General features: G+C 30.8%; 2 protein-coding genes across 8 annotated transcripts in view; one reads left to right on the top strand and one right to left on the bottom strand.

Moving 5' to 3' along the window:
• Positions 1-1,744: 1,744 nt before the first annotated feature.
• Positions 1,745-8,708, bottom strand: LOC148283106 (diphthine methyltransferase-like). 3 transcript variants are annotated; one of them, XM_088224070.1, is made up of 5 exons: positions 8,510-8,708; positions 4,539-4,691; positions 3,202-3,663; positions 2,904-3,039; positions 1,745-2,391 (listed from the first exon to the last, which is right to left on the bottom strand). In XM_088224070.1, exons 1-5 carry the CDS (start codon positions 8,526-8,528, stop codon positions 2,043-2,045), a joined length of 1,119 nt encoding a protein of 372 aa, XP_088080196.1. In that variant the 5' UTR covers positions 8,529-8,708; the 3' UTR covers positions 1,745-2,042. The 3 variants fall into 3 exon arrangements, with proteins under 3 accessions (XP_088080196.1, XP_088080197.1, XP_088080199.1); XM_088224071.1 differs by lacking the exon at positions 4,539-4,691 and having other exon boundaries at positions 1,905-2,391; positions 8,510-8,694; XM_088224073.1 differs by lacking the exons at positions 1,745-2,391; positions 2,904-3,039; positions 3,202-3,663; positions 4,539-4,691 and adding an exon at positions 5,920-8,219 and having other exon boundaries at positions 8,510-8,700.
• Positions 8,709-10,674: 1,966 nt separating this feature from the next.
• Positions 10,675-13,602, top strand: part of LOC148283105 (uncharacterized) — a 38,857-nt gene continuing 35,929 nt past the window's right edge. For 2 of the 5 annotated variants that reach the window (XM_088224059.1, XM_088224056.1), the window contains exons 1-2: positions 10,675-11,122; positions 12,244-12,729. In XM_088224059.1, the coding sequence (XP_088080185.1) occupies positions 12,483-12,729 (247 nt within the window). In that variant the 5' untranslated portion in view covers positions 10,675-11,122; positions 12,244-12,482. The remainder of the gene's footprint in view (positions 11,123-12,243; positions 12,730-13,602) is intronic. The other 3 variants (XM_088224057.1, XM_088224060.1, XM_088224058.1) reach the window with 3 other exon arrangements.

Here is a 13,602-nt window from a genome sequence, read left to right as displayed (position 1 = left end):
TGAGCGAAGAGATGACATGCATGCTTAAGTTTTCATTTTTAATTTATATTTTTAACATAAAAACATCATTTTATGTTTATGAAGTTTAATGAGTGAGTGAACAAAATAATATGTGTATTCAAAATTAAAAAAGATACCTTTGATAGTGAGTAAATAAATTAATTTTATGTAAAAGGCTCGGCATTTTATTGGAATACTAAATTATATCACCTTAAAGTCAAAAACATCTCAAAGCGATCTGCACAGAAAACAAATTCACAGACTGTCAAATTTGTCCCTGTGATGGATATATTCAAAATCAGAACCTCAAAAATCGATTCGAAAATTTCTAAGAAATCAGCTTTTAAATTTTACATCATGAAAAAATGTGTGAAGTCTCATCACTATTTTTAATAAATACAATAACATATTATGTTACAATTTTATTTTTTAGATTAACTGAGTAATCATTGTTCAAAATATTTTTTAATTGAAATGCTACAGCAACAGCTTACAAAGTGTGAATTGTTCAGAAGAGAAAAGAAAATGTAATAAAAATAATATTTCTTGTTTTTGTCAACATATTAATACAAATTCTCCTTTTACAAATATCGTAGAATAATTGTAAGTATTAACAAAAAGAAGAAATATTATGTTTATTAAACTTTTGACACTACTGTCAATGATACAAGTCATGAAGATAGATCATTAACCTTGGAAAGACTTTAGAAGTTATGTTTACTGCATAAATTTTTTTAAAAATCTGTTGATGTTTTTTTTCTAAATGCTTTTAATATGCATGTAAAGCATCAAATATAGCCCCAACATAACATGTTCAAGTCAGCAATTATGCAATTATTGATTTTAGGAAAAAGGTATTATTCGCCATTCAAATATTGCAATCATGTTGGCCTTATTGAATTTATGCAAACATAATGCGCAATAATTTATAAATATTATTAAATAATTTTTAAATACTTTCTGTTGGACTGTCGAAATGTAAACACTCGCGTAATGATTGTTTTTGGAGTTTTATTTCATAAACCCGAAGTCTATTGTCTGCATTCTATTCATTTTCATTATAATATAATTATGTGAAAGTAATCCGACTTGTATAGAGAGAATCATCACCAATAAAATGTATGTGTAATCACAAATAACGTACCATATTTGTATGATTTTTACAATAAATATTTTGCACTCCTAGTTTTAGTGGTATTTATTAGTTGCAAATCCCAGGTATTGGTTTTTAGTGACATAAAAATTTTAAGATAACATTATTACCTTGCTGTGAGACTAAAATGAGTGTAAACTTTGACTTACTTTTCAGTAAATGACATTTTTATCGATGATTTTCTAAAACTGGGTATGGTTTTTAGTAAGACATTTATGAATTTGATGAGAGTCACTTAAAAGTCATTGGCTAAATGTAACTCAACATATATCTTTTTCTGTGAAAAACAATTATTCTGTGGACATGAGCACACCACAAAACTATAAAATGAAATATAGAACTCTTGGAATAGAAGTTTACAGTACTGTAAAGTGGGGTTTGCTTAGATAATTATAGAATTGATGTAAAGCACCTAGAAAATAGTATTTTCTTCTAGTTCTCTGGCAACAAGGTCGCACCTGAAATTAAATTTTAATGCCTTGGTTGATTTTTAAGAATAGTATCAGTATGCATAAAAAAATTACTTTATATAAGTACATAAACACCACGGTGTACGGTTGCCAAGTTTAAATGCTATGTGTTTTGTATTAATTTTTTAATGTAAGAAAAGTATTTGGAAAACAATGCTGGTACATAATTTTACTATAAAGAAATCTTTGGTATATTGGACATAAGTATTTTAGTTGGATTTGATGTATAGAATTAGATCATTCCTATATAAAAGCGGCTAATTGTCTCAGTGAGTATTGTACATGATAAATCAAATGTTATAATAATTATTGTAATTATGAAAGATATTTGTCATGACTTGTAGTAAAGTAAATCATTTTCAAACACCTTGAATATTGTTCTATCATTTCCAATCAAATTCCAGGGGATGTTTTTTTAATCAATACTTTATTTGGGCTACATTAAGTTTACAGTCATAAAATGAACATGTTGCAATGGTCCTGTGCAGAAAATAGTTGGATTCAGTCTCGTCTTTAATCCGTAACACATCTTTACACCAATCTGCACCATACGCTATGGAAGAGTGATCATTATATTCCGCAATAATGTTAGCCGTAGAGAAGTGCTGGCTATCCACTAATCGGAATCCACCGTACATGCAAGCTAATAGCAGTGCCTCATTTTCCAGTGGATCCCATTTAATTCTCCATATTCCTCCTCCAACGGCTTGCTCCACTATTGGCCTCTTTAGTTTTCTTGTGTCCCAAAGGCGAAAGATTTCATCGTAACTGTTAAAATACAGATTTTCAAGACAACTCATGATGTACTGAATAATATTTATATGCGGAAATAAAATAACATATTATTACAACTGCAGTTTTACTTTATGATATCGTCGGTCAGCGTGCGATACCGCCAATATACTAAATCATCTTTTTCCAGGAGACAGTAAAAACTATTTTTAAAATAAATTTTAAAATATTATTTACTCCGATCCGAGGTATTGTTTTTCTTCAGAATGCTCGCCTACTATTGGTCCCACGCGTATCGTATGGTTAGGGAACATCCAATAAGAGTTTAAAATCCCCCTTATGAAAATATCAGTTTTGCCAAAACTGTAGATTGGCGGTGATGCACGCTAACTGATGATATTTTGAGTTTTCCTGAGCGGAAAAGCTTAAACTAATTATCATTCTTATATATCACAAAGGGTTGACATAATGCTGTAATTGGTAAACTAACTCTATTCCCTTCGGCCCTTTAGGTTTGTTTAAAGGTAGAAAAAATTAACTTAGCTTACCTCCCCGAAGCCAGAATGTGTTCCTGCTTGGAATTGGAATGTAGGCTGGTTACTCCCGCATTATGGCATCTATTGACGACTTTTGGGTCATTGCCGCAGCGTATATCATAAACTTTAAAACAACAGTCATCACCGCCTACAAAAAATCAATTAAGCTTATTAAATTCAAGTTAAATTTCAGACCGACAAAATGAAACCACCTTTAGTTTCACATTTATTTTTTGCCAAAGTTAGTAAATGACAACACGAGAGGAGATTTTTAATAATATATGGTTGTAAGATACCAACTTAAACTCACCTGTATAAATGACTGCCGGATCCCAATAATCAAAGGCACATATCCATGCTTCAAAATCATGTGCATTCCAAGATTTTATTTGTACAATCGTGGTTCCATTGAGAAATTTGCAGAGGGTTATATTTCCACCTGAATCACTTACAACTATAAGAGGTTCTTCAGAACTCTCTTTGCTTGTAGACCAATCAAGTGATAATGCTAAGACTTTTGTCTCTATGCTAATATTAATTTCAGTTACAAGATGTAACTTGATTGATTCATATATTGAAAGTCGATATATTTGTAAAAACCCAGCTGCATTAACCACAGCCAAGTATGGAGACTCATTTATTAAATGTTGGCACCATTTTTGATCTAAAACTGCTGATACTTCGATAGTTTGAATTGGTTCCAATGTTTCCGTGGCATCTTTAACTGTGAAGAGATAAATTCTCCCCACACGTTTTTGAGATTCTGCTTTATCTGGAAAATCATTGTTTATAACTGTTATAATATCAGCTATGTCATAACAGGGAAGATTATTATGTGTTTTTATTTTTGACTGGGTGAGATGTCGTTCAGAGAATTTAAAACTGTATGTCTAAACTCGCAAATAGTTTATTCAGGCTGTAAAATTTCGTTCACATAATATCGCAGGTAATTACTAAAAATAGGTAACTTCAAAATCAGCTTTTGTAAATTACCCACTAAAAGCACATTTTGTATCCTCCTTCATAAATGCTACAAATAGGCAAGTCGTAATTCATTACAGTTATGATGATTTGACTGTAATGAATCACGACTTGCCTATTTGTAGCATTCATGGAGGAAGATACAAATATGTGCTTTTTGTAGACAGCTCAAAAAAAAAGATTTTTAAAGTACCTAGCTGCAGTACCTATAATATAGTTGTACCCCACTATATTATAATGTTTAAAAAACACAAGTCCAATATTATGTTACTTGATAGGGGCACATGTGCTAAAGTACGTTTTTCTGGAGGTTTGTTATTTAGAATATTATTTTTTAAATGTGCAAGTATAATATTATTTTTATATTTTGCAAATGGCAAATGATTGATGTGGTGTTAAAAAAATATATATTATGCAAATAAGAGTTTTAAAAGCGTACATAGTAACAATAAGGAAAGGAGACCCCAGACGACATTAATGCAACTTGTATGTGGTTTTAAGAATGTTGATTAACCACACTGCAAATCTATGTTTAGTATTTTTTATACTTCTAGGAATCATCTAGTTAACCTCGACATGCTTTTGCGACTCCAAGAAATCCCAATAAAACATTTAGGACACCATTGCAATAAAATTGAGACTTTTCAGAAAAAAAAATATATATACCTTGCAGATTCTCTTCACTGTCCTTTTCGAGTTGATAAGTCCCACATACCAAGATGTTATAATAAGATTCTATTGGACACCATTCAACAGAATCAGCACTGTAGACAGTATTCCATGAAAGCAGAGTTTTCACAATGGGTTCTGACATCGCCACTAATAATATAAAAATATTTTTTTTATGTAAACAGTAATTTTTTTTGAAAAAGTGATTGAGACCCATTAGCTTTTCTGTCAATGTTTTTTTAAAAATATTAAATTCAACCTCGATTCTTATAGTTGGAACTATTTTTTTGCTACTTATACTATGTACAAACTGAATTGCATACACCTTTTGAACACTACAGGGCCCCGATTACAATGGGAAGTTAACATTTATCTTCAATTTTATCTACAAAGTAAAATTAAGTTTACTGTATAAAAAGCAGAATATGCCAACATTTTTTTCTTATAAACATGTTCAATTAAAGGTAACTGACGAAGATACTTTAAAATACTCATTTTCGTACACAAATATCGGTTTTTCTTTATAGACAGTCGAAGATAACTCTGTTAACTTCCCATTGTAATCGGGGCCCAGGAAGTAATAATATTTTAAATAACTGAACTACTATTTGAAATCAAATTTTAAAAACTCAGCACACCCAGTGAGAGAATATTGTCTTTTTAATTAAAATGTTTTAACATTAAAAAAACAACAACCGAAGAATAACATATTTGTAATTAGTACATGCACAAAAAAAGATTATATACATTTCGTGTATTGTTCAAATATTAGCACATACACTTTTTCTAGTGCAGATGACCATGGAAAGACATTTTAACTAGTCGATTAATTTGCTTGTTTATATTTACTTAATTTTTGTACTCTTCCATTGTCATGTTTGAAATAAATTGCACATTGTAAAATATTAACTAGTTATGTTGCGAGTTGTGAGTAAGGATGGGTTGGTCGACTGGGAACCACTGACTAAACACTAAATCACATTTTGAATTTGCAGTAACTTGCATTAAAATCTTTGACCTCATATTTCTGAATTTCAGTTGACATGGTAGATATTAAAAATAATTTTAATGAAAGGTGTCCCCATCACACTCTTCACTTTAGTTTTAATATTCTTTGTTGACAATAAAACGCTTTCTCCTAAGCAGTCAACTTTAAGAAAGATGATCGATAATTCTTATTAAAACTGAAATTTTATCAAGCTAAAAAAAAACAGTAATAGTAGATATATTTATTTGCACGGGGTACTCTCACATTAAATAGCTTAGCTTTGTGCTTTCACATTTAAAAAATATATTAGATAAGCCTAACTCAAAATGCAATTTTGTGTCTTCATTGAACAAAGGTCATATGAAATAAGGATTAAATTAAAGAAAAATGTCTATAGGATAATCTTCTTTAATATGTTTAAAAAAATACACTGTAAAATAGATCCACTAAGTAACAATTACATCAACATTATTAGATTGGTATCCACTCAGAAAATGCATAAAAATACTTTAACCTATGTAACTATTTTCTGAGAAAATTGTAAAATCGAATAGACCTAATTTGTAAACCTTCCATTTTTGGTTACTTTATTCAACTGACATTAATAATTTGTACTAAGATTGGACAGATCGACAGAAAGCACTTTGAAGTAAATATACCGGATGTCGGATAAATATTCTTAATATGTAATAATATACATGGTAACATATTATTTTGGCTTGGTAGTGGTAGTGTGTACAAGACTGCATAATTTGGAGGCTTACATCAAATAAGTAGTTCAACAATGCGAGCGAAATCAGAATTAACTCGGGTCTAACTAATAAATGTGACTATTTTTGTCTTTTCAATTTAAACTAACCAAATGTTCCAACACATTTTCAAAAGTTTCTTTTGACTTGCGTATCGTAAACTACTTTTATATTGTGTGGGTTTCTTTTTATAATGATTTTTGGTCCCAACCGAACATAATTACAACTTGCGAAATAATATAATATCAAGAGGATGATTTGATCAAGAATTAGTTTAGAAAAAATCACAAAATTTACATCTATCAATAAAAAAAATCAATGCTAATTGTCTTTAATTGAAATATTAATAATGTTAACAGCTATTTCTCGTTAAGACATACCTTTTGAAATTGAGATCATCAATAATTTTAAGTGGACTATAAATATAATGAATGATTTAAATCTGAATTTTCACAAAAACGAAACATTTCGAAGCCTTATTGTAGATAGGGGATACTTATTTTATACAAAATAACTTAATTATAATATTTAACCATTTCGTTATTCACATAAAATATAAAAACACGCTATAAGTATAATTGAATGTTATCCATAGCGGGTAAATGTTCTGGATCTAAAATAGTTAAACTTTTGTATACATTTAACATGATCAAGATTAATAATGTACAAATTATCACTATTTAAATGCACACTAAAACAGCAGATTGTAAAATCACGCTTCATGGGAAATGTGAATTGTAACTTTATACTGTGGCAGAGGTTATTAATTTATTGGTCATTGTTTCTACCAAAAGGGAACATCTCTCCGGTTATACATTGAACATCTGAAGGTTTACATAGTGTGATAATGAGGTAGGAAGTGAACAGTTCGTCAATGTATTATTATAGTTGATATTGTATAATCCAAAATTATGATAAATTTATGTTTTCTTAATCCAAAGTGTATACATGAGGTAAATATGGTACAATTTCAAATTAAAATATGTGTAATATTTATTTAGAAACAATCCATAAGTATTCATAAAATTTAAAACACTCAATTTGTACTTTAAAAGCTCAAAAAATTACTATCCTTATAAAATTTAAATAGCCATTTACAATACCAATTACCATATTCCATCAATATTGTATAACACTCAGAGTGAATTGGACAATCAAAACCTATTCTATAACTATGTAAATGTGCTATATTGGTATATTTATCTCGTATACTCGTTGAGAAATATGCGAACGCATAATTCTGTGAGCGCCAGTTTTGTGTACCAAGTCCAATACGTAATTTGTTTACATCAAATAAAATTCACAGCTGGGGAGATCGGTCGCCCCATTCCCGGAACGGAAACTCCCGGCAAATACTAAGCAATCAACAGTGAGGTAGCTCTTCCAAGTACTATATTACTTATCCTTATTTTAAATGCGGGTATATTGAAATACTCTATAATATTAACTAAAGTATACAATATCAGTTTAAAGAAACTTATTACTGAGCGCAGTTAAGTTTCCCAGTCACAGAAAATGTACCGCCGCGACAAATACTGGAATTCGAGAGACTATTGGCGAGCTGATCTCTCCGTCTCCATGAGACATTCCCTGACGAGTATCCTGGCGTTCACTATCCCGCGCTTCAGTCTCTCCGCGGAACTCCGACTGCCCGAGTAGCTGGGGCGGACGTCCTTCCCCATCTCCTCGATCACCGCCAACAACTGGGCGTATTTGGACACTCCGTTGTCCTTATCCTTCTCCTTGGGCGTGACCGAGTTGATGCTGCTGCAGCTTATAGTATTGGGAACCGAAGTGGACGAGGAATTATTGCTATAGGCCGGTTTCTGAGTTGTCATGGGAATCGCAGTTACCGTCACATCACTCAATTTAGATTCCACAGCCTGGATATCCATGGCATCCATTTAGACGGCCTATAGTGTTCAGTTTTCCGAGAAATTCCTTGGTTGGTCATGAAACAAGAACGATACGAATAAACCAACTACGATCGAGAAGAAAACCAAACAAACATAACGTGTCGATAGAAATTCATGCAATGACAAAACACAGCTGATCAAAATAATTACGTTTGCATAATTTATATTTACCGGCAACAAAAATTAAACCCGATCGTATTTTCGAAGTGTTTATATTCTTCGAATATAAACACTTTGCGTATTGAACTTGATAAGATGAGTCAAATACGTATTATAGTTTTGAAAATATCGATATGCATAGTAAAAAATGTATACCTTCGAGACGATCGCCCATTAATTGAATATAAATCGTATACAATAATATATTATTTTGTATAATTACGCTCGTTCTTTAAAATTAGTTAGATTTGATAAGAACTTCTATTAAATCAGTTTTCATTCAGGAAAAATAACATGAACGTTCATTGAACCACTAATCACACATCCGAGGAACCATTTTCTATTTCTTTTTTTCTAATGTCTATGTCTATGGATGGACTTGCAATTACATTTGACATCAAATTGTAGTATAAAATCACCCTTATGATCATTGTAATAACGATGGTTTTAGTATATCTAAATAGTTGTTAATTTCGTTGACCTTTTTTTGCCATTTTCGTACTTAGAAGTACCTGTCTGTGTTTTAAATGTACCTAAAGTTAGATCAACAAAAAATCATTTTATTTTACTAATCGAAATTTTCAAATGATATTTCTTCGTTCCTTTAATTTGATTTATTATATAATTACACCTCCCATTTTTAAAATTATTATTTTCCTAACTTTTCGTTTACGGTTTGTGTAAGTATACAAAATGATGATAATAAAAGTTATTCACAAGGTACCAATAAAAACCCCATCTACGGAAATTTCAAATGTGCCTGAGATTTACCTTATATACGCTAAAATTATTCTGCTAGACAGATTTGCAGATCAGGGAATATTCAATATTTCTCATTTAACAAAGCATTTGAACAAAGGTGAAAGGATTATTTTTTTGCAAAATTGTTTAATATGCTTCCACACTAACTGATAACAAACAATATTTCAAAAAATAAATCAAAATCTAGCTGAAGAAAATTAGGATAAAAGAAATAAAATAAAAAAAATGAATGACATGTGAAATATTTCCTCCTCAGAACAGGTTTCCTTAAATTAACTTAATTTTATATATAAAATATGTTATATGGTAAATTAAAAAATATATATATATTCTTTTGTTTTGCACCACAGCAGGCCAAGAGGCCCAACTAAAGTGGTGAATCATATTTAAATACATTGAGGAAAAAATCACATAGAAATTTTTCTGATCTTACCGGGAATCGAACCCGGAACCATCCGTGCGCGACTCAAGCATTTTAACCACTACACCACGCAGGCCACCAGATGTATTTGTTTGATTCAAGAAAAAAGTTTACAATTCACTACATTTTTTATTTAACAACATATATATTACTTAAAATTATATTAGTTCAATGTAAAAAAAATAATCTTGAACTATATATACTATCTGTCTAAGTAAAATAAAGGAAAACAATGCTGTTATTAAATACATGCATTTAAATGTATTTTTTTGTCCAATGTACCTAGTAACCTACTATTTGATAATAAACAATTCGTAAATTTGTATTACTTATTGTTTAATTCATACACACTTTTTTATTATTTGTTATGTTTAGTCGTAGTTTTTTTTTTTTTTTAATTTGGCATAATATTATTAAATTTGGTCATTTATTATGTAGTGGACTTGAACTCATATATATCCACGACAATATAATAAACGATGGAAATGCTCAACAAAAACTTGGCGTAATAAACCGGTGATTTTAAGAGTATTGATTATTGGATTCATAATTCTGGTGACTTTAATGTCCCCAACAGGCACATTTAGCATATTTAACTAGAAACGTGCCTAGATAGCCGTTTTTAATACTTTTAAAAAAATAGTGTATTTTGTTTTAGTGTCTAGGTTGTGTACAGGGCCATCTCAATAAGCCACACAGAGGTTGGAGATTTTAGAAAGGGACCCTTTTAGAATTTTGAGGCCCCCATCAGGCTAGAGGCCCTAGCGTGATATTCCAAACGATCTCGCGGCCGTAGAAAACACTTTTATCTCGTGTAAATACACGAGAGCGGGTCAGAATAGCACCGCTGGGCTCATGCCTCATGCTCATGCCCCAGTGCCCTTGTGGAAAAGATGACTCTGGTTGAGTATGTTCAATGTTCTTGTTTTTAAATTTTAATAACCGTACTAAAATAATACCTTTTTAAGTAAGAGGTGTAATTTTAATAATAATTTGTTTTTATTCCAGCTAAAATAAAATTATTTATTTGTTAATAATTACAATCTGCTTTATCTACAAATCTAATAATATTTCTATTAAGCTACAGATGTCTCCATTTGAAATAATTAATTTTACTTAAACATTTAAGACAGCGTTATATTTCAAAATGGCTGACCGATGAAATTTATTTACCGAGCATTAAGTTAATATAATGATTTCTATTGCATCATATTTTAAAAAAAATACTGTATAGCCTTAAAATGATTGAAACACATTTTTTCCTTTCACAAAACTTTTAACACAAAGAATTCAATCAACTAATTTAAAGCCTTCATTTTTATCCCAAATGATGTCTTAGATTCGTCACATGTGAAAACGCCTACTGCCTCCTTTGTCCGCAATCCGCAAAACAGTTCTAATTTTTCTCTCTCGTTGTCGGGTTTTCAATAAATGATTAGCTGAGCGTAAAGTATTGTTTTTTCCTGTTTTTCCCTTGTCTGCTTAATTGTGCAAGTATTTTAATAAATACTTTGTATTTTTAGATTCTGTGAAAATTGTGATCCTTTTCAAATTGTTGGTGCATGTTCAATAATATAACGATTTTGGTACGGCCCTTCACACTTCACATTTAGATATTTAGTTTAGAAATATTGTTAATATTACATGATTAAACATACAGTTTCTTCATTTATTCGCCTAAATCCCATGTTTTTACTCCACGATACTTTATATTCCATAGTAAACGCGCTTATTTAAAATCCATTGAGATCATACCCAACTTCAATTGTCATTTTTATTTGAGCAAGAGCTGTCTTTTGCTTAGGTTATCAATAAAAGAGCATAATATTGTCTTATTATTGAATGCCTAATTTTTTAAATCCTGAACTATAATTTTAGTTTGAATACCCCTTGTAAAATTGTTAGCTGTTTATTCTCATACAACATGAAATCAAGAAGATTACATCTGTAGGAATCTTATTCTTCAATAAAACAATGTCTGTTTTAAATCACTTGAAATTATATAGTTAATACACCTATGTACTGTAACTTGTGTAAATTATTTACGAATCGTTCTCTCTTACATTTTTTCTTATAAAAGTAATACAATTTATAGTAGGTATAATTCCTTTCTTTGGCGAATACACACATAAATTTCAAAGTAAAAGTATGCCTGCTTTGTCTAGATATATACAAATGAATAAAATTGTGAAGACTTGGAAATCACAAACATTAGGCAGAACGGTGAATGTTACAGTGTGTAAAGTGATCACTTAAACCGGCCAACTACAGGTCACTAACCCTGGAAATGCCAAGATTTCCACATTGCCCAATGATTTCTTTATCTCGGTTAAGTTTAATTCCTTAGTTTCTGTTGAGATATCGGTCTCTACTAAGTGTATTTAATTCCAGTATTAGTATACAAAGATTTGGACATGCTTAAAATATTTAAAGAATACAATTTGTGTTTTTATTTATGTTCTTACAGCGCATTAGAATGTTTAATGAGCCTAGTGCGTTTTTTAATGCGTTAGTTGCCTTTCGGTAAACCGAGTAAACATACAAATTTCATTTGTGTTAGCAGGCACACTAGAATATTTTATTTGAAAATGTTCAGTCTAGCATACATAAGCAAAGGTTTATTAAAGATTTTAATGAATTGTAACTACTTATATTCAAATAAAGTTCCATAGAATTAATAACCAATATATTTTTTTATTCCTTTCAGATGATGAGTCACAAGTGCTGCCACAATGAAAATTACCAAAACATTATCCTGTAGTGCTTACCCTAAAAACAAAAAAGTATCAAAACACCGAAAGCCAAATAAAATAGAATAATATACTTGCCATACAATACCAAGTAATCCTCGTAAAGTTAAAACTCGGGTATAAGATTTTGGGTTATACGGCAGATGCATCTTGAGTGCCAAGTTTTGTGAAGTTATGCAGTTGTAAAAGTCTGAAAATGAGGCCAGAATTCGGGGCTGGTAACCCCGCACGCCCAACGTCCATCTTCAACCGGTCCATATCGGATGGCCAGGGCCCCCGGCCCAGCAGTCTGTTCCCTCCGGAGCGCCCGCTGCAGCCAGAGAAGCAGCCCATCAAGTTTGATGTGAACTTGGTAGGAGCCCCTCCCGAGGTGGAACAACTTGTTAATAACATCAAGCAAGTAGCTGAGGAGTTTCTGTACCACTGGAAGACCTTCCCCATAGGTAAACTATCACAATTATAAAATTCATATTTGAAGCACTAACTTTGTGGTTATTCATTATAATAAAATAAATTTTAAAAACTTAATCACTTATTTTTTATTTTTCTACTGACGGGTTTCAAGCTATACAAGCTTCTTTATCAATGTTTACTAAATATTACATATGGAGCTATTAAATCAAGTATTCTTGTCTTGTAAGGATCCAAGTAATGTGAGATGGATACGTTCTTTAGTGGACTAAATGAAATATTGTTTATTTGGTTATTTATTATTTTTTTCTTTTCGATTTCACCGAAAATAATCATAATTTCAATAAAGAAACTGGATTAAAAGTTCTTCACATAGAAAATAAAATATTAACATTAGACAACTACAAGACAAAAAGACTCGATTTATTAGCTCCCTATGTAATATTTAGTAAACATTGATAAAATAAAATAGGATAGAATTCATTAGTTAAGTATTCTTTGATAAAGAAGCTTCTATAGCTTTGAAACCGGTTGGTAGAAAAAAGACAAGAAGTGGTTAAAAACAAAGTTGTTTTTATTTATTTTATCACATTTGTACTTTTTATCAATCAACTCTTTATAAAATTTCATGTTATTGGTGGTTAATGAAAATACTATGTCAGTAAGCGTAAAGATGAGAAGTTCTTGAGTGGAAAGGGTAGTGGAAATTTAGGTATTTACCAGGTTTATGACCTGTCGTTGCCTGAGCTGTGATTATAAACGCTAACTTCTAGCAGGTACTATGAAATATTCTAGTGTAAAAATACCCTTTTAAATAAATATATCATATTAACGACGTCGGGAATCAAACCCAAGACCTCTTGCATGGTAGGCAAACGCGCTGACCATTACACCACGAATCCGAC

Source organism: Micrasema longulum, unplaced genomic scaffold (assembly GCF_059751315.1).
Source record: "Micrasema longulum isolate JH-2025_06_02 unplaced genomic scaffold, ASM5975131v1 h1tg000261l, whole genome shotgun sequence".
Taxonomy (NCBI): Eukaryota; Metazoa; Arthropoda; class Insecta; order Trichoptera; family Brachycentridae; genus Micrasema; species Micrasema longulum.
The sequence above is the reverse complement of the archived record's forward strand: the minus strand, read 5'-3'. Positions and strand labels throughout refer to the sequence as shown.

Excerpts from the sequence above, each read along its gene's own strand:
- LOC148283106 (XM_088224070.1), bottom strand. Across the intron at positions 3,664-4,538 it reads CAGTGAAGAGAATCTGCAAG|ATAAAGCAGAATCTCAAAAA; the intron begins GTATATATATTT and ends ATGATTTTCCAG. Across the intron at positions 2,392-2,903 it reads CACATTCTGGCTTCGGGGAG|TTACGATGAAATCTTTCGCC; the intron begins GTAAGCTAAGTT and ends GTATTTTAACAG.